The sequence below is a fragment of the Petromyzon marinus genome, chromosome 23 (assembly GCF_048934315.1).
Source record: "Petromyzon marinus isolate PM22_M1 ecotype Great Lakes invasive population chromosome 23, UKy_Petmar_22M1.pri1.0, whole genome shotgun sequence".
NCBI classification, from domain to species: Eukaryota; Metazoa; Chordata; class Hyperoartia; order Petromyzontiformes; family Petromyzontidae; genus Petromyzon; species Petromyzon marinus.
In genome coordinates this window covers 11,985,705-12,009,625 of record NC_133689.1, presented here as the reverse complement: position 1 = coordinate 12,009,625, position 23,921 = coordinate 11,985,705, and the positions used below count along the sequence as shown (strand labels likewise).

Genomic DNA, 23,921 nt, shown 5'->3' with positions numbered 1-23,921 from the left:
TTCGTTGGACTATAATGTGTGGCCAGCTCTCTTCTGAAAAAAAAGGCGACAATGGCTCAGTGGGCCCCACCTGCTAAAATAAACAAATAGTTTAGAGGCGTCCAGCGTTCAGCTCTCACGAGCCCCCTCCCCTCGCCCCACAGTTGGCGCGGGGCTGGGCCACCCCCCCCCCCAGGCCAATCGGGACTCAGCCCCCCTGGTCGAGGCACTGCGTCCCCACATTGAATCTACACAGCTCAGCGACGGTAGCGAGAACCTCGGGGCGACCTTTTATCTTTCAATTGCGACGACGACGACGACGTGTGTTTACAGAAACGAGTATAGCGAGTCATTCACGTTTGATGATTTTACCACGAGTCGAATAAATGTGTTCATTTTACATCGGTAAAAACACTTTTGTATGACTTAATAAACATTGCAATACTGTATGCAATTTACTCAGGGCCCTCGTAGCCTGAATCCGGCCCTGTCTGGTCGGCGTCTCTCGCCCCTGAGGAGTCGAGCGCGCCCGGCGAGGGAAGCATGGCCTCCACCTCGTCGCGCTCGTGTCACTACGAGGAGGAGGAGGAGGGCGAGGAGGTGGCGAGGGGGACGGAGGCCCCGAGGCAGCTGCTCGGGGCCTCTGCTGCGCGCCGGGGACGACGCGGGGCTGGCGAGCCTCGCGGGGCCAGGGACCTCACGCCGCCCGTCTCGTTCAGACAAGTCGGTGTGTGGTGTCTCGTTCAGACAAGTCGGTGTGTGGTGTCTCGTTCAGACAGGTCGGTGTGTGGTGTCTCGTTCAGACAAGTCGGTGTGTGGTGTCTCGTTCAGACAGGTCGGTGTGTGGTGTCTCGCTCAGACAAGTCGGTGTGTGGTGTCTCGCTCAGACAAGTCGGTGTGTGGTGTCTCGCTCAGACAAGTCGGTGTGTGGTGTCTCACTCAGACAAGTCGGTGTGTGGCGTCTTGCCTGTGTGGCGAGTTGTGCTGAACGCGCCGAGTTTAATTCCCGCCAACCACCCAGCGACGATTGTTGGCCACCGGTCCTGGGCCTCCTCTGAGTCGACTCAGAGGAGTTCGCGGTGCGCAAACATCGACAATGGGGAGACTAAAGGCGGTCGGGCGCCGTTCTGGCGACCTCCCTCTTCGTGTGCCGTGCCGGCCTTCATATTTGCTGCTCGCTAACAACAATTGTCCCAACAGCCTGTGAAGGCTACACGGGAGATCTTTGTGTCTGTGCCGAGAGGCGCCGCGCCCCGAAATCATCGGCTCACGGTCAACGCCAGTGACGAATATATGAACCCGTCCTGGGACTCGCCTAGGTCGACTCAGCCTCAAATGAGTACCTGGTGCGATGTGTAAATATCCACAACTGTCAACCCCTTATCAGTGCCTACCTTATTGTAGAACAATTCAGGACCTTAGTGGTCACCTCGTGCACTTATAAATCTCAACGTTCATCCTACAAATTCCCATCACAAAGGAGAAACACAAATAGATTAAAAAAAGTTAGCTAGAACTGAAACGGCTGTATCCCGTATGTACTTACAAACTAAATTTCTCTGTACAAGAATACGGGTAAACTGTATAGGTTGACAAGTATGAATATCGCCACTTGGGAAACAAAGACGGCCGGGCGTGTGCTGGCCACCCACCACCCCCTTGTGTGCCAAGGCAAGGTTGTTACCCTGTTATAGTTGGGTCCGGTGTGAGGAGATGTTGCCGTGGAGGTGATGAACTGTGCAACTCAATCTCTTCTGAGAACTCCGTGAATGACTTGTTGCACAAAAACCCGGAAGGATATTTAAGCTTAGGGAGCCTATAACTTCATCAGAAATGTGCCCAATCTCATCAGATTTCTCGGAAACTAAGGAGGGTTGAGCGTGGATTGTGCTTGGATGGACAACCAGCATCCATAAAACAGGTGTGATAGGCTACTATGAGCCCACATAGGCAGATTGCAGTAAAAGAAAATGCATATCTGTGTTTTACTTAGACCCTCAGACGATGCTCCTTCACGTCACCAACCCACACTGACCAGCGTGGTGAAACTCCCATGACCCACATGGCGTGGGGTAACTTACCCAGCAGTGGATTGACAACAGGGCTGTGCTTGTACACGTTAGAGTTTTCTTTTGTGACTGACCACAAGCATCTGCACGGCAGCTGCCTTCACACGCCTCATGCCAAGCCCCATCGTCTCGACCCCCACAGCTGTCCAGCCAGAAGGAGCTCATGAGCCGCCTGCTGCAACAAATCCACAGCCGGGGCAAGTGCAATGTAGTGGCGTTTGGGCTGGCGAGGCCGTGCGAGCCGACACTGCCGTCCGTGCCCAAGCTGCGTACGCACTGGTCCAACGACATCACTGCCTCCATGATGAACGACAGCTTCTAGGGGACCCTGATGAAGCGCATGGGGGACCAGGTCTTCGAGTACCTGGCGGAGGTGTGCTCTCTTTTCATGTGTGTGCCGCCTTCCTGCTACTACCAGTTCTGCGGCGTTCCCATCTATGACCTGGTGGTGTCAGGCCGCCACTTCTCTGCATCCAACAGGTGAGCGTGGAGTTGCGGGTGTGCATGTTTACCGCCTCTGTCGGCTAAACGCTGAGTAATAATAATCTTAGCTATAAAGGGCATTTTTTGTCTGTCTGTCTGTGTGTGGCCGACACTGGCGAGGGATTTCGCTCGCGAACCATGGGGTTTACGTTTAAATAAACTCCTTTACCGAATAGAACCAAAGAGTATAGATCCTTGCAGTCACGAAAGCTTCAAATCTATAATCCTTAAAAAAATTTTTAAACAACGGTTTTATTAACAACTTCGTTTAACTCACGGTCGAGAAGTACGTCAATGAAGAGGCGCCTGCTCCCACATCAACGCTTACTAGAATTAATTTATTACTTCGGTAACTCGTTCACACGGAGCAGGCGTGTGTGAGACACGTGGCGCCTGCTTCTTGAGCAGGGCGATTCGAGAGTTTAGTGACCGCGGCGTTTTTTACCTACGCAAATAAATAAATAATAAGGCGTCCATACAAAATGTTAATTGCTTTAAAGTAGCGAATTAATTGATTAATTGATACAGGCATGCATCGTCACCGAATCTGAGTACGTGTGAAAAATTTGGATCTGATTGGACAACAGGAAGTAGACTAAATTTTGATTACAAGATTTGACCATGACACAGGAATCAAGTTAAGTAAAACCCTTGAAAAAAGTACCCAGGTAGCACGCCATAAGCCCCGTGGTGAGCCAGCGCTATTCTGATTTCACGTCCGTCACCTTTAAAGTACTTTAATTAGCGATTAAGTGCTGTTTTTGGTTATTTATTACGTCGCACCTCCGAGCGCGCCAAAGCACGCGTCTGTACAGTCTCGCCCCTACCAAGTCACATGCGTTTGGTGGGGGGGATAGGGCATTCCCATTCGTGTGGATACTGTGCAAGGTAACAAACACATTAACAGCTCCCTTCAAACCTTTCTTACCATGATTCTTTACTCTTACTATTCCCGTTATGAGATATTTAATTACCGGCCTCAAACAATGTTTGATGATAGTTACCCTAAGTAACACTCATTTTCACCCTGACTACTAAGTGCTACTTTTAAACTGTTATGTACAAAATGCCATTTATTCCCCAAACAGGTCCTTGCAGGGTGGGCTGGTAGGAACATTGGATTTTTTTTTACACCCAACAGCACGAGATTTCACTTCTAAAGTATTGAAAGGGGACGTACGGACGGACGGACACATTAATCTATTGCAGGCTGGTACACTCAGTTTACAACTTCGTTCCTACCAGTATAATGTAATCAACCTGACCTGGCGTTAATTGAGTTTTGACCGTCTGTGTTGCGTTATATGGTTTCCAAATCTTGCTAAAACCTGTTTGATTTAGTGTGCTCCCACGTTTCTCTCTCTCTGTATCCCCTGTTGTATCTGTGTCTGTATATATATCTGCGGTTATGTGTCTCCTCTCGTAAATTTAGCTCTTCTGTACCTGATGATGATTGCTTGTGTTGCAATCGAAACGACGTACACTATTGTTATTTTATTATTTCTACGTGACTTTACAGAAAAACCCCAAAAATAAAAGATTATCCCTCTTTTTACTACAAACTTTTATTTAGCTCACTGTCTGTTGTCGTTATCGTATCCTCAAATCTTGTAACTAAATTTTAACCCACTTCCCAATATGGTATCGACTGCAAACTTGGTATACTTATGGCATACTGATGACAATTACTATGTTCTATCATAAAAAAGAAATATATATTTTTTTTAAAAAAAATTATATGTGATGTTTCAGCTTGGGTCTAATTGTCCACGCTCAACTGACGTTGGCTGTAATGGACCACGGTCCCTTACGTCGTGGCAAGCTTCGGGCCACTTCCTGGAGTCGTGGAGTTCTTTCATTACTTGTACGTTTCTTAAAAGCGTGTTCATTTTTTTTTAATATTACTTATTCACCTGAAGACGGTTACTTGTGTTGCGATCGAAACGTCGTGATATATTTTTGTCTACCTACGTGACTTTACCGAAAGAACCAAGAATATGAATCCCTGCAGTGACGAAAGCTTTAAATCTAAAGTTTTTACAGTAGTTTTATAGTTATAACTCGACCATGCCCGGTCAAGTTAATATTGTTATGATCACGGTATGCAATAATTGTGCATTCCTCCAGTCCCTGCTATAGAGTATTTGACTGCTGCTATAAATTTCCAGCGACATTTGTTTTGTACTCATTTTGGTTAGGGTTAGACAAGTGCGCAGTGCGGGAAAGAGGCGCGGACAGAAGTGGTAAGTAAAATAATGGACGGGCCACGCGCGGACTCGCCGCTCACCTCCTGCTGTGCGGCCCGGTTCCTAACAGGCCACTGACCGGTACCGGTCCGTGGCCCGGGGGTTGGGGACCCCTGCTCTACACGACGTGTCGTGGAAGTAGCTCATTACACATACATTACACTTTTCTGTATGTGTGTGTATGTTATGTTTTTAAGAGGAGTGTTTAATATATTTTTCGCCCGGGCAATGCTGGGTACTTCCCGCTAGTAATTATAATACAATCAAGGCTGTATAGTGCCCTTAAGCTACAACATCCCATGGAGCTCTGACGTGTTTTCGGGTTGTACCTAGGATTTCTAACGTTTTCCTCTGTTTTCAAGACCTGAATTCAGAATTCATAGTTTTCTGAAAAAACTCACAGCCCGTAGAGCGAAACGTCAGGCATCATGCCAGACCTTGTGGCACAACCCGAAAAATATCGGAGAGCTGTACAGCACAACTGTGAAAATGCATGCAGCAAGTTTACAGTCTGAAAACAACTACCAATATTAAAACATCCTCATATTGATGATAAAGCTGCTCCTTCCTCTTCCAGTCTGTGCAGCCAGAGGCTGGTGATGGCTCACTCAGACGTGAAGCAGCGAGGTGGTGGTGGTGGTGGTTGTCGTGGTGGTGGTCGCGGCAGAGGGAGAGGTGCTCAAATGAACCCAGAGCGGCCGGACGTAGGGACAGCAGCCAGAAGAAAACGCAAACGTCGACCACAAAGAAACTGTGAACATCAACTCCAGTTTATACGCAAATTTCAGATGGATAAAGAGGTGAGTGAAGGGCTGAATGTGATGGATGAGAAGCAAGGAGGTGTTCGTCATGCTTTACCCGATGTGGCATTGTGGTCCGAGTGCTTGACTCAAACTCGGATGCTTCTCAGTTTAAATTCCAACAGAGATTGACTCAGCCCATTACCTGTCCAGGGTGGGTAAAATAATGAACAGTCTGTCATATTCTGAAGTCTGGACCTACCGTGAGAATGTAGAATTACCATCATTGGCTCCAACCTACTTTCTTGCTACAATATATGTATACTGAAAATTGTATTACACTTTCAGTGGCCATGCGCCCTTTTGCATGTGATTCATATTTGTGTAGTGGGTTCACGGAGACGCACACTGCAACTGGAGACACTATGTTTATTACACAGCCCAACAGGGCTACTGTTTAACAACACTATCGGTTAATAAGACCCCAAACCGGAGTCACTACATAACTGGGTCAGTAACTGTAACTCCACAGACCCACGGAACCTAAATACAGGGTGTTTTAAAAAGATGAACCCAATTTCAAAGCAGTATATTTCACGATGGTAACATGTTACAATTACACAAAGTTACAGTTTAATGCATTATCAAGTTTTACTAACCATTTTATAAACGCTCTATGTGTCCTCCACCTGCTGTATGGACACCATCGAGACGATAGTTCATCCCAAACGCCTCTCTTCTCACGTTTTCCTCTGAGGTGCGTGGTTGCCTTGTGCTTTTCCCCTTACATAAACAGCCTGTTTTCTCAAATTGTCGGTACCAACGACGGATGCTCTTTGACATTGGCGGATCAATGCCAAAACGCCATTGAAATGCACGCTGCACCGCAATTGCGGATTAATTATTGCTGAACTGCAGAAACGCAAAACGCCTTGTGTTGCGGGGTCACCATCTTGCGAATGACTGAGGCTGGGGGCTGTTGGTGCGCTAGGAGAGGCATCTAGCGGTCATCATTTGAAACGCTATGCCCCGCCCTTTCTAGTGGTAAGAGTTTCATTCATAGGCGGTTCGTGGTTGCAGAGATATAGCGATTTTATATTGAGTCCATATTTTTAAAACACCCTGCATGACTTATCCGACGACCGAAGACCGAAGCGCCGGCACACAGCGAGTTCCTGCACCCAGACCACCACGATCGCTCCGCCCCATCCTTCTCCTTTCGAGCGTGGCCTCGCTCTGCCTCCGGCCACTCCCCCTGCTCGGTCTCTCCCGACGGATCCGGGGCCAGCGTCACGTGTCCCTCAAACCCCCCTTTTTGGGCCCCCTTCGCTACCCCGTGTCGGTAACGTCCCCTCTCTCTGTGATGAGACCCTGCCCACTAGGGCCTGATTCCCTGCCATGTCTCCGCCGGTGCCGGAGAGAGGTACGTAACATACACATTTACCTGCTCGTGAACATAGATGGCATACACGCCATAGAGTCTCTATTTATGTCTCTACATTTTCATTGAATAGTGCGTGTGGTGGTCAGGTGCACGGGGGTTTTCACTAGGGCTGAACGATTTGGGGAAAATATATAATTGCGATTTTTCTGACAGATTGCGATTTGATTTCCGATTAAAGTTTTCTTAAGTCAAGCTTCAGTTCAATATTGACTGTGTAATAGATTTAAAACGTGATGGATGATACCATCAAAATATGAACTACTCTATATATTCTAATGCAAGGATGAGAACTTAAAAGATATTAATTGCTTCCATGTATTTATAAAAAAAATTTTAATTAGAACAATCAAACATGGAATAATTAAGTTAAAATAAAGTTATAATAATAAATACAATGCCAATAAGGAAGTAATAGGACTTTTAAAATCGCAAAAAATCACAGCCTTTGCGATTTCGATTTGAAATAGATTAATCGTTCAGCCCTAATTTTCACTACAGAGATCCTGGAGCTCATTGCAGGTGGTCACCTAAGAATAAACTAGGTTTTCAAGCATTGCGAGTTGATGGTCTCACATCAGTCAGAATCAGAATCTTTATTTATACTGGAAGAATCCAATGGGCTATGGAGATCTTTTTCACAGATGTCCAGTAGGGGCAGGTCAGAAAGGTACAATAACAAACAATACACAAACTGATAATATAGGAAAACTTGAGAATCTAGTTTATTCATAGTCACTAAATTTATTCACAGTCACTAAATATATATAAAGTATATGAGTTAAAATTGCATAATTGCATCAATGGTTGCACAAGAATCACATTGTTTTTCATTTTTCACTTAATTTGGCCGAATTCTAGGTATGATAATTTAATAAGCAGAAGACATTTAATTTACGCTGGAAGAACCCGATGAAGGTGGAAGGACTTGATGAGTCCTTTATCACAGGTGTGCAGCTGGGGTCAACGATGGCAGATTACAGAGGAACTTACATGGGTAGATAAATCAATCTTACATAGAATCCATCACACATAAATTCGAACTTAAACTGGATCATACGCAAAGTATACTCTGAAAGTGTCCTTTTGCGACAGCACTGTGCAAGATGACCCCACTCTGGCCTATCTCGGAGTGAATCTGAACCACAACATTTGTGTGATCCACAAACCCCAGCTGCCTCTGGTGCTGCATTGCAGCTGTGCTCCACCACCATCTAGCTATGCATTGTGCGCTTCTGCATTCATATTTGGTTACGTGATTTAGTGCCTTCAAAATGTAAGTTCTTGTTAACACTGGCATGTCATGGAAGGAAAATGGGATACTGCTGTGCAGTCATGCACTCTACATTCACTTCAGTCAAGTCAACTGTTATTCATAACCCACTGGGTTGCAGGCCTATAAATGGATGAGGATTGCGCAGTGCTCATTTGAGTGTGGCAGCACACTTTTACCTCACGGTAATAATACATGTGTTCTTTGTTTTGCTTACGTATTCTCATTTCCAGACGTTATCCGAAGCAAAAACACCTCGATGGGATGGCGAGGGTGACGTTTTTCCTAACACTGAGCCGGGCCCCAGCGCTGAAGCTGGAACGGGTCGACACGTAATAGATCCGGTATCTCCCCGGGCCATGGTCCCGGAGATGACAGGAGGCCCGGCAAAGCCCAGCCCGACGGCCCTGCCATGAGCACACGGGCGACGAGGGGGTGGCATAAATGCAGCGCAGGACGACACACGTGGGAGCAGCCGCCGGGCTCGCACGAACCCAGGGGTCGTGTCCTACTGGCATAAAGTGATGTACTCTCGCAGACGCCGCGAGGGTTTTCCTAGGAGCCACATTTTGAGCCGACTCAAGGTGAGCCGCAGCACGGCCCGCAATCTCATGAGAGAGATCTTCGAGCTCAACAAGTGTACGGTAGCTGGCAAGGCTAAAGCTCGCGGACGAAGCACGTCGAGAGGTGGCAGGGCGGCGGGCGTGAGCTCCGCGGGGGCTTCTTCCTCGAGCTGCTCAAGTGCTACAAGAAGTGCCGAGTGATCGACATCGTGCAGCGTCACTGCCCTGTGGGTCTACCCAGCAGGAGTCACTTGACCTGGAAGCGGAGAGGCGCCCCCAACAACGCAACGCAATTGGTCCCCTCATCCGAAACGACCTCTGCTCCTGCAGTGGCCGCTGACACTCCACCTCCTGCTGCCATTGTTTAGGGGACGGCATCCACCGAGCTCGGTGATTTAACGCGGCCGATTGCTGCGGCGACGATGGAACACACGCTTGCGGTTGAAGTCGTTTGTTCACACGAGGATTCCGCGACCCCATCTACTTTGCAAGACGCGGGGCTAGCGCCTGGCGTTTACCCCGGATGCACGGTGACGGCGCCCGGTGAGACGCCTCCTCCGCAAGCGGAGACCGCGCACGGCGACAGTGCCGATGGCGACGCCTCGGACGCGGGCTGGCTCGACCGTGCACTTTGCGTCTCCCCCCACGCATCACAGCGATGCCGTCGCGGCGCCACCCCAGGCGCCCCCAGTACCACTGCAGCCAGATGCAGGTGTTTGGGCTGCTGCACGAGCTGCTGCTGCGGGTGCTGCCACACGACGCGTGGGGCTCGGCTCACAACCGGCGCAAGGTGATGCGGTCGGTGAAGCGGAGCCTCGGCATGGGCCACCACGACGCGGTCGGCCTGCGCGAGATGCTCTCCGGTGTGCGCGTCAAAGACTGCGCCTGGCTGCACCTCGGTAAGGGCACGGCGCCTCCTCGCACAGCCCCCTCCCGAGCACCAGCAAACCATTGGCTAGCCGCACCGTACACATCTACTGTACAGTATACTTGTACGGCATATGTAACGCATACGCTCGTGTGTATAGTGTATGTGTTTGTGTACAGACCAAACAATTTTTAGTTCTCGTGTGTGTGTGTGTACTGGACCGTAGTAATGTCCACCGGTCCTAGGGTACCCCAGACCCTAGCTAGGCGGATGAACACTTGACCAGTGAACTCCAACACGTACACTAGGATCTCAAGGCGAAAAGATATTCTGACTACACAATCCGCAAAGCCATCACCCGAACCGTGAGGAAGGAGCCATCTGAAGATCCAATCAAAACCATCACCTTGCCTTAGATAGTAGGGATAACCAAAAATATTTCAAAAATCTTGAACACACGACCCTGGTCCGATTTAACACAGTGCATAAAATTTGTGATATGATCCTATCTGTGAAGGACAAGATTCCTGACATGCAATATCCCGGTGTCTACAAATTAAGCTGTATCTGCGGCAGCAGTTACATTAGGGAAACTAAACGACATGTCTCAGACCGTGTTCGTGAACATAAGGCAGATCTGAAACACGGCAGGACCAATACTTCTGCCGTGGCAGATCATTACTTTAATGCAGCTGGCTGGCATGAAATTGATTTCTCTAAGACGATGGTACTTTGCAAGCTGACTGGCTATCAACAAAGATTCGTTCACGAAGTCATCCATATATACAGACACAATTTCAACCGAGACGACGGTTTTGAACTCGGTAATCATTGGAAAGATGTCATAAACCACTTTGGGTCATGACTTGATTTGTGTTTTCTTGTCAACCTCTACCGCCAGCAGTGTGGATGTGTGTAGCGAGGTGCAATGCCCCCCCCCCATCTCTTCCCCCCCCATCTCTTCCCCCCCCCATCTCTTCCCCCCCCTCTCTGCCCCTATCTCTGCCCTCCTCTCTCTCCCCCTATGTCTACCCCCCGTTCCTCCCCCCATTGTTCACTCCGACATTAGTACTGGCTGACTGGTTGCCCCGCCCATGCTGTTTGCGCCGCGCAGCCCTCCTCCTAGCTCTCGTCCCCCACCAACTCACTTTGGAAACCCTTATAAGCAGTTGCATTTGGAGGCTTGCCCCCTCTTGTCTCCCCCTTAACGAAGACCGCTTGTGCTGCAATTGAAACGTCATGGGTTTTTTGCTTTTATTATTTTCAATTTATTTTTATTTGTAAATTAAAATGAATTTTATTATTTTTATTTTTTATGTACGTGACTTTACTGAAAGAACCAAGAATATTTATTGCATTGTCACTTGGTAGCAGTCGTTCAGAGCTGAGTGCCCATATCTTATTGCAGGCATCAGCTGGAAGAGAAAATGTGGAGGTGGTAGAGGACTGCGTATGTTTAGATGCTATATTGTATAAAACAGGGGCTTATGAGAATGGTGTTAGTAGCTGGGGTTGTGATGGACTACGTAATCTAATTTGGAAGAGCGGTGAGATCGACTTTCGTCTGAAAACATGCCGGAGTAACGTCCGTGTTACTGTGCAGTTCAGAGAGCCGGACCTCAACAAACAATCTAGAAAATACACTCCTGGTGTTTAAGTATAGCTCCATGCAGAGGATGCTATACCTCTCATAGCTGCATTGGGTGAATGATTTAATATAATATAATGGAGAAAATGGAGAGACTCAAGAAAAGGGGGTTGTGATTGGTAGGAACATGCAGGATTGAGGAGTACAGGGCATTGAGACAGATGTTGTTTACACTCTTATCCTTGCTCTTCGATTAAGCACCTAATGGGCTTGCTGGCTGATAAGGCTTCTTGTCTTTGCTGTTTTGTAGAAAAACTGTGTTCACATACTCGTTGTTGGCTATTCTGTATCCACTGTCGGATTGGTGGCCAATCTCTTGGCTGATGCCAGCTTGTCAAGCATCGTGGAGCATCAGAGTTCTATTTGAATATTATGTGGTGGGTTATTTCTCGTGACTGCGTAAACGCAGAATTTCCATAGCTGGTTGAAGGCGCCAACACAGATGATCACCACTCCCTTCAGCTCGACACTCAGACTTTGGTCAGGTTCTAGATTTGAAGCTTTCGTGACTGCAAGGATTCATACTCTTTGGTTTTATTCGGTAAAGTCACGTAGATAACCCGTGCAGTGCGCAGTGGTTGTTACCCGCAGCAGCCTATCAAAAGGCTGCTTAACCCAGCCCTCCCACCCACCCACGCCCCCTTATTGACTCCTCCCCCCTCCCTTAACCTGTATATAATCCCGGTTGTCTCTGAACTATGCTCCTGACACAGATATTCTACGTTGACTTTTCCACCTGAAGACGGAAGCTTGTGTTGCCTCCGAAACGTCGTGATTTAATTATTTTATATTGTTTTATTTTATTTACGTGACTTTACGGAATAAAACCAAAGAGTTTGATCAGGTTTTTTTTGGTGGCCGTGCAGTTATATATTCAAACTCATCGCGAGCTCTGGTAGCAGAGTAAGGGGTAACACTCCATGTCCACTTTTATCAAATGTTGATAAAGACCCTAAAACTAAAAGATCAAAAATGTTTGTAAAACTTTTTTCCAGTGAATCGGCATTTTAATATACGCTTTCTAATGGTTAGGGTAGGAGAGATGTGAAAACACGTGGACCCTTGAAATTCTGATAAGTCACAAGCACATTTGCGCCATTCCTTCAGCGGAACTCTGTCACAAAGACGCCGTGTTTCACAGACGCAGTCTGTAATGGTTTCAGTGTAGCGGGTGACATTGCTGTGTATAATCCAAATTAAGTGTTTCATGAGTACATTTTGAAATGTGGACCTTGACATCAGAACACAATGGCTTCCTCTTTTCGAATGGCATCTTTGACGTCCACAGTGAAGTAGACAGTATTATTGTATGGTTAACACACACCTGCAGTATTGACCTTGGTGGCCTGCCGGATCCGAATTACTACGAAAGCGCTGCCACTAGGCCACGTCACTGCCCTCCTGCATGATGACGATGCTTCACAATGCGTGAGACGCAACCCGTGTATGTATGTTGAACTTCTTTCGCACCATACGTAGCCGACCACACTAATCGGAGGTGCGCTTGTTCCTAGGAGGGGGGCGGCCCTCCCCCTCGGAGCACAGGAAATGCGAGGAGCTGCTGGCGCAGTTCGTGAGCTGGCTGATGACTGACTTCATCATGGAGGCCATCAGGTCCTTCTTCTACGTCACTATAACGAACTGCACGAAGAACCACCTGCTCTATTTTCGCAAGAAGGCATGGGCACGCTTGTTGCACACTGATTCCAGGTGAGACGCTAACAACCCCGAGGGGAACCGGGAAGGAAGAGGGGAGCGTCGCATGTGTAGTGAGTCCAACTGAGTCGCAAATGTCTTAGGGAGCAACACGTTTTATTAAACTATTTTCACAACATACTTCAGGCTATTGACACAACACACTCTTGGGTGGTAACCACCCAACTACCACGCTACGGCGGAACTAGACACGGTTCCGCTATCCCGGTCCGGACCACAACCTGGGTCTCGGATCGCGTGGCTGGAGGCTTCTTCAAGCTTGACGTGGATCTCCTGCCTCTCCAACAGTAAGAACCCCAAGCCCCTCACAGCGCCCCCCTTATATCGGGCCGGGCTGGGGCTGGCTCCGCCTCTCGTCCTGCCCACCTTCTCGATCTCTCTCGCCCTTGCCCGAAGGCTCTCGAGAGTTCTTCCTGGACCATGTAACCACCCATTGGCCCCCTCCACCGGTGGCTCCCCTCCAGTATCATCCGGTCACATGTCCCCGGGTCAGCCAGAGTATCATGCCGCCAATGTAACCCTATCTTGCTGACACTCTCTCGCTCTCTCAACGGGAGCCCGCACCGCATGCTATGCATGGTGCCACCGCGCTTAACCAGCACTCACCCAAGCCCCCACTAGGGTTGGTACTACACCCCGTGTCCGGGGTGTACACACAACAGTATGCATCCCGCCGTGGCCTCACAGGCCCGGCACCACACAGTGATATTCCCAGTCACTACACATGCATTGGTTTTCTCAGGGCAGTCTGGAATTGGTTGAAACACACCGTTGACATGTGTCCCTGTCAGTTTACATACCGGAGCAATGATCACCCTCAATCCATTGTTATGTTTCTGTAACTGAAATTTACTACGAACAATATTTAAAATTAGCCTGAACCAACTTTTGCTGCAGGAAATATATTTTTTGTGATATACTTTACATTTCTTTCTGTTATGTGGTTGTTTTTCTACGATTTATATTTCCTTCATTGTTGTATTTCGTTTTTATGTTTTTGCTTTTGTCATTTTGGTGACCCAGGTCACTTTTGAAAATGAGACTATCCTGGTCTTATGGGTCTTCGCGTGGTTAAACAAAAGAAACTTATAATATTGTTAAAACTATTATAAACACATGATGTTATGTTATTTCAGCAGAGGTCATCACTGTTATTTATAAGTTTCCTACGTCTGATGGCAGGCACCATCCAGGGCTCGTGACTCACCCTTTGAGAAATGTCGCTCAACTGCATGGGCAGCTGCGTGGGATTGAGTGCTGACTGCCGTGTCTGTGCCACTGCACAGGAAATTCGTGGTCCAGGGGAAGCTGCAGGAGCTGACTGACATGGAGAGACAGAACGTCCTGCGGGGGGACGCGGTCATCCCCGTGTCATTTTTGCGCTTCCTGCCCCAAGTCCGGCTCGGAGCTGCGTCCCATCATCTGCATGCGGCCCAGGAGGCTGGGTCGGCAGCCCAGGAAGAAGGTGTGGGCCTCCGCACCATCACACCATAACCATGAGTCGTTATTGTTGCCATACGTACACCACCTAACCTACATTAATAATAATGATACGAGCTAAAAGCGAAGGTGCAGCCCCGCAATTGCTTGCTCATGCCACTGCTGCAAAAGAGGCTAGACTTGAGGTAGCTCTGAAGAGGTGCTCTGGAGGGTATTTGGCTTATGTCTTCATGCTGGTCAAATGTCTTTAAAGGTGTGGGACTCGTTCAAGAACAGAATTTGTTTTCACACATGTTCTCATTTTCTGTCTCATTTGTACTGTATTGTTCTTTTCACTAGGCTAAATGTAACATTTGTATATAATTTGCACGATAATCAGTTGTGTCGTGTACACATCTATGCATGTGTTGTGAGCATTACAGACAATGTCTTGCTTAGCAAAACCAGAAGATGATGCCACGGAACTACTCCTGAAGCCACTGCAGTCAGGCTCTCTTTAGGTCGCACATCTTGCAGTGTGGCCTGCAAAGTCGGCTCGTTGTCTGGGAAAGCAACATTATAGTCGTCAGAACTGGAAGGAGATCAGTCTGAAGCTACATGTAGGTGTTTTTTTTCTTTAACGTAGGCTTTTGTGACCCTCTTCCATCAGAAACAGCTAGTTAATAAAGTTATCATGTGAATAAACGTGCCAGTTTATTCCTGCTTCAGCAGAACACGAATAAATATATATATATTTTACTTAATGCAATTTGATCCAAGATCTGACTCAAAAGCAATTATAAATCGTAGGTATTTTTTATTATTATTATTATCATTATTATTATATTCTTGGTTCTTTCGGTAAAGTCACGTAGAAGGGGAACAATAAAATAATAAAAATATAAAACAATAAAATTATCACGACGTTTCGACTGCAACACAAGCAATCATCATCAGGTGTGAAAACCACAACAAGAAAATTTGAAAAAAGTGGCGGTTATTTTTAACGTTAGCACCACGGAGAGAGATTTGACAGTTTGTTCAGATGGACGAGTCCATCTATGTTCGAAAAAGGGGAGGGGGGAGACGAAAAATAATGGCTGCGGTCTGAAAGCCACCTTAAGCGTGATCAATCAATTAAGACCCGAAATGGTTTATCAAATCCTTCCAATGATTGCTAAGCCAGAATCCATCTTCTCGGTTGAAATTGTCTGTGTGTTTGTATATGTGGATAGCCTCATGAACGAATCTCTCATGGTAGCCAGATGGCTTGCAGAGAACCTCTGTCTTGGAGAAGTCAATGTCATGTGAGCCTACTGAATTATAACAGTGATCTGCCACGGCCGAGGTATTTGTCCTACCGTGTTTCAGGTCTGCTTTGTGTTCACGAATGCGGTCAAGGACATGTCGTTTGGTTTCTCCAATGTTATTACTACAACAGAGGCAACTTAGTTTGTAGACGCCTCGGTACTGTATGTCCGGAATCACATCTTTTACAGACGGAACCAGATCACGGATTTTATGTAATGTGTTGAATCTGACCTGGATCTTGTGTTTATTGAAGACTTTGTTCATCAAGGACTAAACACTGAGGTACCCCCCCCCCCTGGTAAGACACTGCTTAACCAATACATACTTCACTTGGAATGGAACTTTCTACAAACAAACTGAGGGCACCCAAATGGGCTCCCCCCATCTCCGGTTGTAGCCAACATTTTCATGGATAAATTTGAGACTGACGCCATCCAGACTGCCACTCTGCACCCAACCTTATGGAAGAGGTACGTGGATGACACTGTTGTCATCTGGCCACATGGCCGGCCTGCTCTAGACCAATTATTCGACCACATCAATTCCATACACCCATCTATCAAATTTACCATGGAAGTCGAAAAAGATGGCAAGCTACCTTTTTTGGATGTCCTAATAAAAAAGAGACCTGATGGTTCAATGAGCCACTCTGTCTACAGGAAAGCTACCCATATGGATGCTTACCTGAAACCGGATTCCCACCACCATCCATCCCAGAAGAATTCCCTCATCAAGACTCTGCACCATAGAGCCCAATGCATATCCGACCAGGAACATATAGCCAGTGAACTCAAGCACGTACACCAAGCTCTTAAGGCTAATGGTTATTCCGGCTGCACAATCCGCAAAGCTATCACTCCAACCATGAAGAAGGACCCTCTTGAGGAGCCTTTCAAAACCATCACTTTACCCTACATTGCAGGGATCACAAAAAGATCTTCAAAATCTTGTTTATTCAAGATTTTGGAGATCTTTACATTACATAAAATCCGTGACCTAGTTCCATCTTTAAAAGATGTGATTCCGGACATACAGTACCCTGGCGTCTTCAAACTAAGTTGCCTCTTTGGTAGTAGTTACATTGGAGAAACCAAACAACATGTCCTTGACCGCATTCGTGAACACAAAGCAGACCTGAAACACGGTAGAACCAACACCTCGGCCGTGGCAGATCACTGTTATAATTCTGTAGGTTCACATGACATTGACTTCTCCAAGACAGAAGTTCTTTGCAAGCCATCTGGCCACCATGAGAGATTCGTTCATGAGGCTATCCACATATACAAACACAGAGACAATATCAACCGAGAAGATGGATTCTGGCTTAGCAATCATTGGAAGGATTTGATAAACCATTTCGGGTCTTAATTGATTGATCTCGCTTAAGGTGGCTTTTAGACCGCATCCATTATTTTTCATCTCCCCCCTCCTCTTTTCCAAACATAGATGGACTCGTCCATCTGAACAAACTATCAAATCTCTCTCCGTGGTGCTAACGTTAAAAATAACCGCCACTTTTTTCAAATTTTCTTGTTGTGGTTTTTACACCTGATGATGATTGCTTGTGTTGCAGTCGAAACGTCGTGAGAATTGTATTGTTTTATATTTTTATTATTTTATTGTTTCCCTTCTACGTGACTTTACCGAAAGAACCAAGAATATGAATCCCTGCAGTCACGAAAGCTTTAAATCAAAATCATTATTATCAGTCCATAGACTATATCAGTCCATAGACTGATAGTAATGTTTTACACTTCATAAGTTGAGAACCCAGTTTATGCCTGGGTAGGTGCCCACATTTAAGCCCAGAGTCTCAGTGGTGCCAACTCGGTGCTCTTGACATGCAAATTATGCTCGTGGGGTGTTACCTGGCCACTTCTGACAGGTAATGCAATGCTGTTTAAAGTAAGAACCCTACACGTCCAAAGCAGACACGTGTGCGTGCTGTGGCTTCACCGAGGCTCTGTCGGCATCCAGGGCGAGAATGTGCAAAGGGCCATCAAGTCGGTGTTTGCGGTGCTGAACCACGAGGTCACAGTGGACCCGGCCTGGCTGGGTTCCTCCGTGCTGGGGAGCGACGATATCTACCGGAAGTGGTGCGACTTCGCCCGCCCACGCCATTCCCCCGCGCGGCCGCTCTACTTTGTCAAGGTGGCAGCATCGCACCCTCCGCTCCCTTGAGTGAGGCCTTCAGCTGCAGCGTCCATGGGGCCTCTGCTCAACGATAGGTGGTCGCTCCCTTTGCACTGCTCCTTCGCGCCAGCTGAGCTGCTGCCCCCCCCCCCCATCTGCAACTCGTCCGGCCGTCCGTACCACCCTGACCTTTAATCTGTGTGCTGCCGTCCCTCCCGCCCTACCAAGGTGGACATTAAAGGGGCCTTTGACTCCATGCCCCAGCATACGACTGTAGACGTGGTAAAAAGTATTGTCAGCAGTAGCCAGACGAAAGATGGGTACATGATCCGCAAGTACGTCATGGTGTGGGCCACTGCCAGGGCATCATGCAGAAAGCCTTCCGGCAGCAGGTACTCTGCCCTGACGGCCTCCAGATCGACGCTGCCCCCACCACAACCTCGTGCTCGTGCTACATCACTGAATGGTCCTTGTGAGAATTAGTGATTGTATTTCATGATAATTAATGCACCTTTAGACAAACTCGACCAACAATAGTACATTAAATGCCCGTAAATTATTACATTTGTAATGACTCCAGGAGACACTGTTCTTGTGATGATCTTTATTAAAGACACGTACACTTGACAGGCGAAGACCCCAACTCCAACAGCAGCCCTGGATCTCTCCTCTCGACCCCTTTTATCTTCAGTGTGGCCATCCCTTGACCCTTGGCCACGCCCCTTCTCTATAACCTTCTCGATGGCTCTCGGTCCTTGATCCGCACCTTCTCCCTTCTATCACTTGACCACAGCCCCTATTCTCGATCTTTCTCATAGACCCCAGATCGATGAATTACACAACAATCAGCTGATAATGTATTTAACAAAACTAACACTACCCAAAACTAACACTACCCACTTGTTCACTCACCCACTCGTGCACTCACCCACCCACCTAATAGTTCACTCATCCACCCACCCACTCGTGCACTCACTCACCCTACACCCACTCGTACACTCACTCACCCACCCACCCACTCGTTCTCTCACCCACCCACTCGTTAAATCATTCACTCACTCGTTCACTCACGCACCCACCCACTCGTTCACTCATCCACTTGCCCACTCACGTTTTCACTCATCCACCCACCTACTCGTTCACCAACCCACTCGTTATCTCACCCACCCACCCACTCGTTCAATTACCCACCCACACGTTCACACAACCAACCCACTCGTTCACCCACCCACTAGTTCACCCATCCACCTGCCCACTCACGTGTTCACTCACCCACCCACCCACTCGTTCACTCATCCACCTGCCCACTCACGTGTTCACTGACCCACCCACCAACTCGTTCACTCACCCACCCAGCCACTCGTTCAATCACTCACTCACTCGTTCACTCACACACCCACCCACTCGTTCACTCATCCACTTGCCCACTCATGTGTTCACTCATCCACCCACCTACACGTTTACTCGTCCACCTGCCCACTCACGTGTTCACGCACCCACCCACCTACTCATCCACCCACCAACTCGTTCACGCACCCACGCACCCACTCGTTCACCCACCCACCCACTCGTTCAATCACTCACTCATTCGTTCACTCACACACCCACCCACTCGTTCTATCACCCATCCAACCACTCGTTCTCTCAGCCACCCACTCGTTCACTCATCCACCTGCCCACTCACGTGTTCACTCACCCACCCACCCACTCGTTCAATCACTCACTCACTCACTCGTTCACTCACGCACCCACCCACTCGTTCTCTCACCCACCCACCCACCCACTCGTTAAATCAGTCACTCACTCACTTGTTCACTCACACACCCACCCATTCGTTCACTCATCCACTTGCCCACTCATGTGTTCACTCATCCACCCACCTACTCGTTCACTCGTCCACCTGCCCACTCACGTGTTCACGCACCCACCCACCTACTCGTTCACCCACCCACTCGTTCTCTCACCCACCCACTCGTTAAATCAGTCACTCACTCGTTCATTCACACACCCACCCACTCGTTCACTCATCCACTTGCCCACTCATGTGTTCACTCATCCACCCACCTACTCGTTCACTCGTCCACCTGCCCACTCAACGTGTTCACGCACCCACCCACCTACTCGTTCACCCACCCACTCGTTCTCTCACCCACCCACCCACTCGTTAAATCACTCACTCACTCGTTCACTCAAGCACCCACCCACTCGTTCACTCACGCACCCACTCGTTAAATCAGTGACTCACTCGTTCACTCACACACCCACCCACTCGTTCACTCATCCACTTGCCCAATCATGTGTTCTCTCATCCACCCACCTACTCGTTCACTCGTCCACCTGCCCACTCACGTGTTCACACACCCACCCACATACTCGTTCACCCACCCACTCGTTCTCTCACCCACCCACCCACTCGTTCAATCACTCACTCACTCGTTCACTCACGCACCTACCCACTCGTTCACTAATCCACTTGTCCACTCACGTATTCACTCATCTACCCACCCACTCGTTCACCCACCCACCCACTCATTCAATCACTCACTCACTCGTTCACTCATACACCTGCCCACTCACGTGTTCACTCACACACCCACCCACTCGTTCACCCACCCACCCACTTATTCAATCACCCTCCCACTCGTTCTCTCACCCACCCACCCACCCACTCGTTCCCTCACTCACTCACCCGTTCACTAACCCACCAACTCGATCACTCACCCACCCACCCACTTGTTTACTCATCCACCCCATTGCTCGTTCACTCACCCACCCACCTACTCGTTCACTCACCCAACCACCCACTCGTTCACTCATCCACCCACCCACTCGTTCACTCACCCATCCACCCATACATTCACTCAACCATCCCACTTGTTCACACACCCACTCGTTCACTCACCCACCTGCCCACTCACGTGTTCACTCACCCACCCACCTACTCGTTCACTCTCCCACCCACCCACTCGTACACTCACCGACCCACCCAGCCACTCGTTCAATATCCCACCCACCAACTCGTTCACTCACCCACCCACCCACTCATTCAATCACTTTCTCACTTGTTCACTCATCCACCTGCCCACTCAAGTGTTCACAAACCCACCCACCTACTCGTTCACCCACCCACTCGTTCTCTCACCCACCCACTCGTTCAATCACTCACTCACTCGTTCACTCACGCACCCACCTACTCGTTCACTCATCCACCTGACCACTCACGTTTTCACTCACCCACCCACCAACTCGTTCACTCACCCACCCACTCAAGCATTCACTCACTCACCCAATCGTTCAATAACCCACGCACCCACTCGTTCACTCACCCACCCACCCACCCACTCGTTCACTCATCCACCCACCTACTCGTTCACTCACCCATCCACCCAGTCACTCGTTCAATATGCCACCCACTTACTCGTTCACTCACCCAACCACCCACTCACCCACTTGTTCACTCACCCACTCGTTCACTCACCCACCTGCCCAATCACCTGTTCACTCACCCACCTAATCGTTCACTCATCCACCCACCCACTCGTGCACTCACTCACCCACCCACCCACTCGTTCTCTCACCCACCCACTCGGTAAATCATTCACTCACTCGTTCACTCACGCACCCAACCACTCGTTCACTCATCCACTTGCCCAGTCACGTGTTCACTCATCCACCCACCTACTCTTTCACTAAGCCATCTGCCCATTCACGTGTTCACTCACCCACCCACCTACTCGTTCACCCACCCGCTCGTTCTCTCACCCACCCACACACTCGTTCAATCACCCACCCACACGTTCACACAACCAACCCACTCGTTCACCCACCCACTAGTTCACCCATCCACCTGCCCACTCACGTGTTCACTCACCCACCCACCTACTCGTTCACTCATCCACCCACCCACTCGTTCATTCACCCACCCACGCACCCATACATTCACTCAACCAACCCACTTGTTCACTCACCCAATCGTTCACTCACCCACCTGCCCACTCATGTGTTCACTCACCCACCCACCTACGCGTCCACTCACCCACCCACCCACTCGTGCACTCACCCACCCACCCAGCCACTCGTTCAATATCCCACCCACCAACTCGTTCACTCCCTGACCCACTCATTCAATCACTTACTCAGTTGTTCACTCAACCACCTGCCCACTCACGTGTTCACAAACCCACCCACCTACTCGTTCACCCACCCACTCGTTCTCTCACCCACCCACTCGTTCAATCACTCACTCACACGTTCACTCACGCACCCACCTACTCGTTCACTAATCCACCTGCCCACTCACGTGTTCACTCACCCACGCACCCACTCGTTCACTCACCCACCCACCCACTCGTTCACTCATCCACTCACGTACTCGTTCACTCACCCACCCAGTCACTCTTTCAATATGCACCCACTTACTCGTTCACTCACCCACCCACCCACTCACCCACTTGTTCACTCACCCACTCGTTCACTCACCCACCTGCCCACTCACGTGTTCACTCACCCACCCACCTAATAGTTCACTCATCCACCCACCCACTCGTGCACTCACTCACCCTACACCCACTCGTACACTCACTCACCCAACCACCCACTCGTTTTCTCACCCACCCACTCGTTAAATCATTCACTCACTCGTTCACTCACGCACCCACCCACTCGTTCACTCATCCACTTGCCCACTCATGTTTTTACTCATCCACCCACCTACTCGTTCACCCACCCACTCGTTCTCTCACCCACCCACCCACTCGTTCAATTACCCACCCACACGTTCACACAACCAACCCACTCGTTCAGCCACCCACTAGTTCACCCATCCACCTGCCCACTCACGTGTTCACTCACCCACCCACCGACTCGTTCACTCATCCACCCACCCACTCGGTCATTCACCCACCCACCCATACATTCACTCAACCAACCCACTTGTTCACTCACCCAATCGTACACTCACCCACATGCCCACTCACGTGTTCACTCACCCTCCCACCTACTCGTTCACTCACCCAACCACCCACTCGTGCACTCACTCACCCTACACCCACTAGTGCACTCACTCACCCACCCAGTCACTCGTTCAATATCCCACCCACTTACTCGTTCACTCACCTACCCTCCGACTTGTTCACACAGCCACCCACTCGTTCACTCATACACCGAACCACTCACTCGTTCGATCAACCACCCACCAAACTACGCATTCACTCACCCACCCAATTATTCACTCACCCACCTAACCACTCGTTCACTCATACACCTGCCCACTCACGCGTTCACTCACACACACACCTACGCATGCACTCACCCAACCACACACTCGTTCTATCACCCACCCAGTCACTCGTTCACTCACCCACCCACTCGTTCCCTCACTCACTCACCCGTTCACTAACCCACCAAATCGATCACTCACCCACCCACCCACTCGTTTACTCATCCACCCAATTACTCGTTCACTCACCCACCCACCCACCTACTCGTTCACTCACCCACCCACCCACTCGTTCACTCATCCACCCACCCACTCGTTAACTCACCCACCCACCCATACATTCACTCAACCAACGCACTTGTTCACTCACCCACTCGTTCACTCACCCACCTGCCCACTCACGTGTTCACTCACCCACCCACCGACTCGTTCACTCACCCACCCACCCACGCATTCGTGCACTCACCCACCCACCCAGCCACTCGTTCAATATCCCACCCACCAACTCGTTCACTCACCCACCCACCCACTCATTCAATCACTTACTCACTTGTTCACTCATCCACCTGCCCACTCACGTGTTCACTCACCCACCCACCTACTCGTTCACCCACCCACTCGTTCTCTCACCCACCAACCCACTCGTTCAATCACTCACTCGTTCACTCACGCACCCACCTACTCGTTCACTCATCCACCTGCCCACTCACGTGTTCACTCATCCAACCACCAACTCGTTCACTCACCATCCCACCCAATCGTTCACTCACTCACCCTCTCGTTCTCTCACCCACCCACCCACTCGTTCAATCAC

General features: G+C 49.1%; 1 protein-coding gene across 3 annotated transcripts; it reads left to right on the top strand.

The window, feature by feature from the left end:
• Positions 1–51: 51 nt before the first annotated feature.
• LOC142925693 (telomerase reverse transcriptase-like) lies at positions 52–18,524 on the top strand. Of its 3 annotated transcripts, XM_076069047.1 has the most exons (7): positions 52–706; positions 2,191–2,528; positions 5,355–5,577; positions 8,465–9,693; positions 12,825–13,020; positions 14,313–14,491; positions 17,734–18,524. In XM_076069047.1, exons 4-7 carry the CDS (start codon positions 9,453–9,455, stop codon positions 17,982–17,984), a joined length of 867 nt encoding a protein of 288 aa, XP_075925162.1. In that variant the 5' UTR covers positions 52–706; positions 2,191–2,528; positions 5,355–5,577; positions 8,465–9,452; the 3' UTR covers positions 17,985–18,524. The 3 variants fall into 3 exon arrangements, with proteins under 3 accessions (XP_075925162.1, XP_075925163.1, XP_075925164.1); XM_076069048.1 differs by lacking the exon at positions 52–706 and having other exon boundaries at positions 1,081–2,528; XM_076069049.1 differs by lacking the exons at positions 52–706; positions 2,191–2,528 and having other exon boundaries at positions 4,290–5,577.
• Positions 18,525–23,921: the final 5,397 nt, after the last annotated feature.

What these genes read in the sequence shown, in the direction of transcription:
- LOC142925693 (XM_076069047.1), top strand. Translation starts at nt 9,453, where the DNA reads ATGCCGTCGCGGCGCCACCCCAGGCGCCCCCAGTACCACTGCAGCCAG. An exon ending in CTGCGCCTGGCTGCACCTCG is followed by an intron (nt 9,694 to 12,824) that starts GTAAGGGCACGG and finishes GCTTGTTCCTAG; the next exon opens with GAGGGGGGCGGCCCTCCCCC. An exon ending in TTGTTGCACACTGATTCCAG is followed by an intron (nt 13,021 to 14,312) that starts GTGAGACGCTAA and finishes GCCACTGCACAG; the next exon opens with GAAATTCGTGGTCCAGGGGA.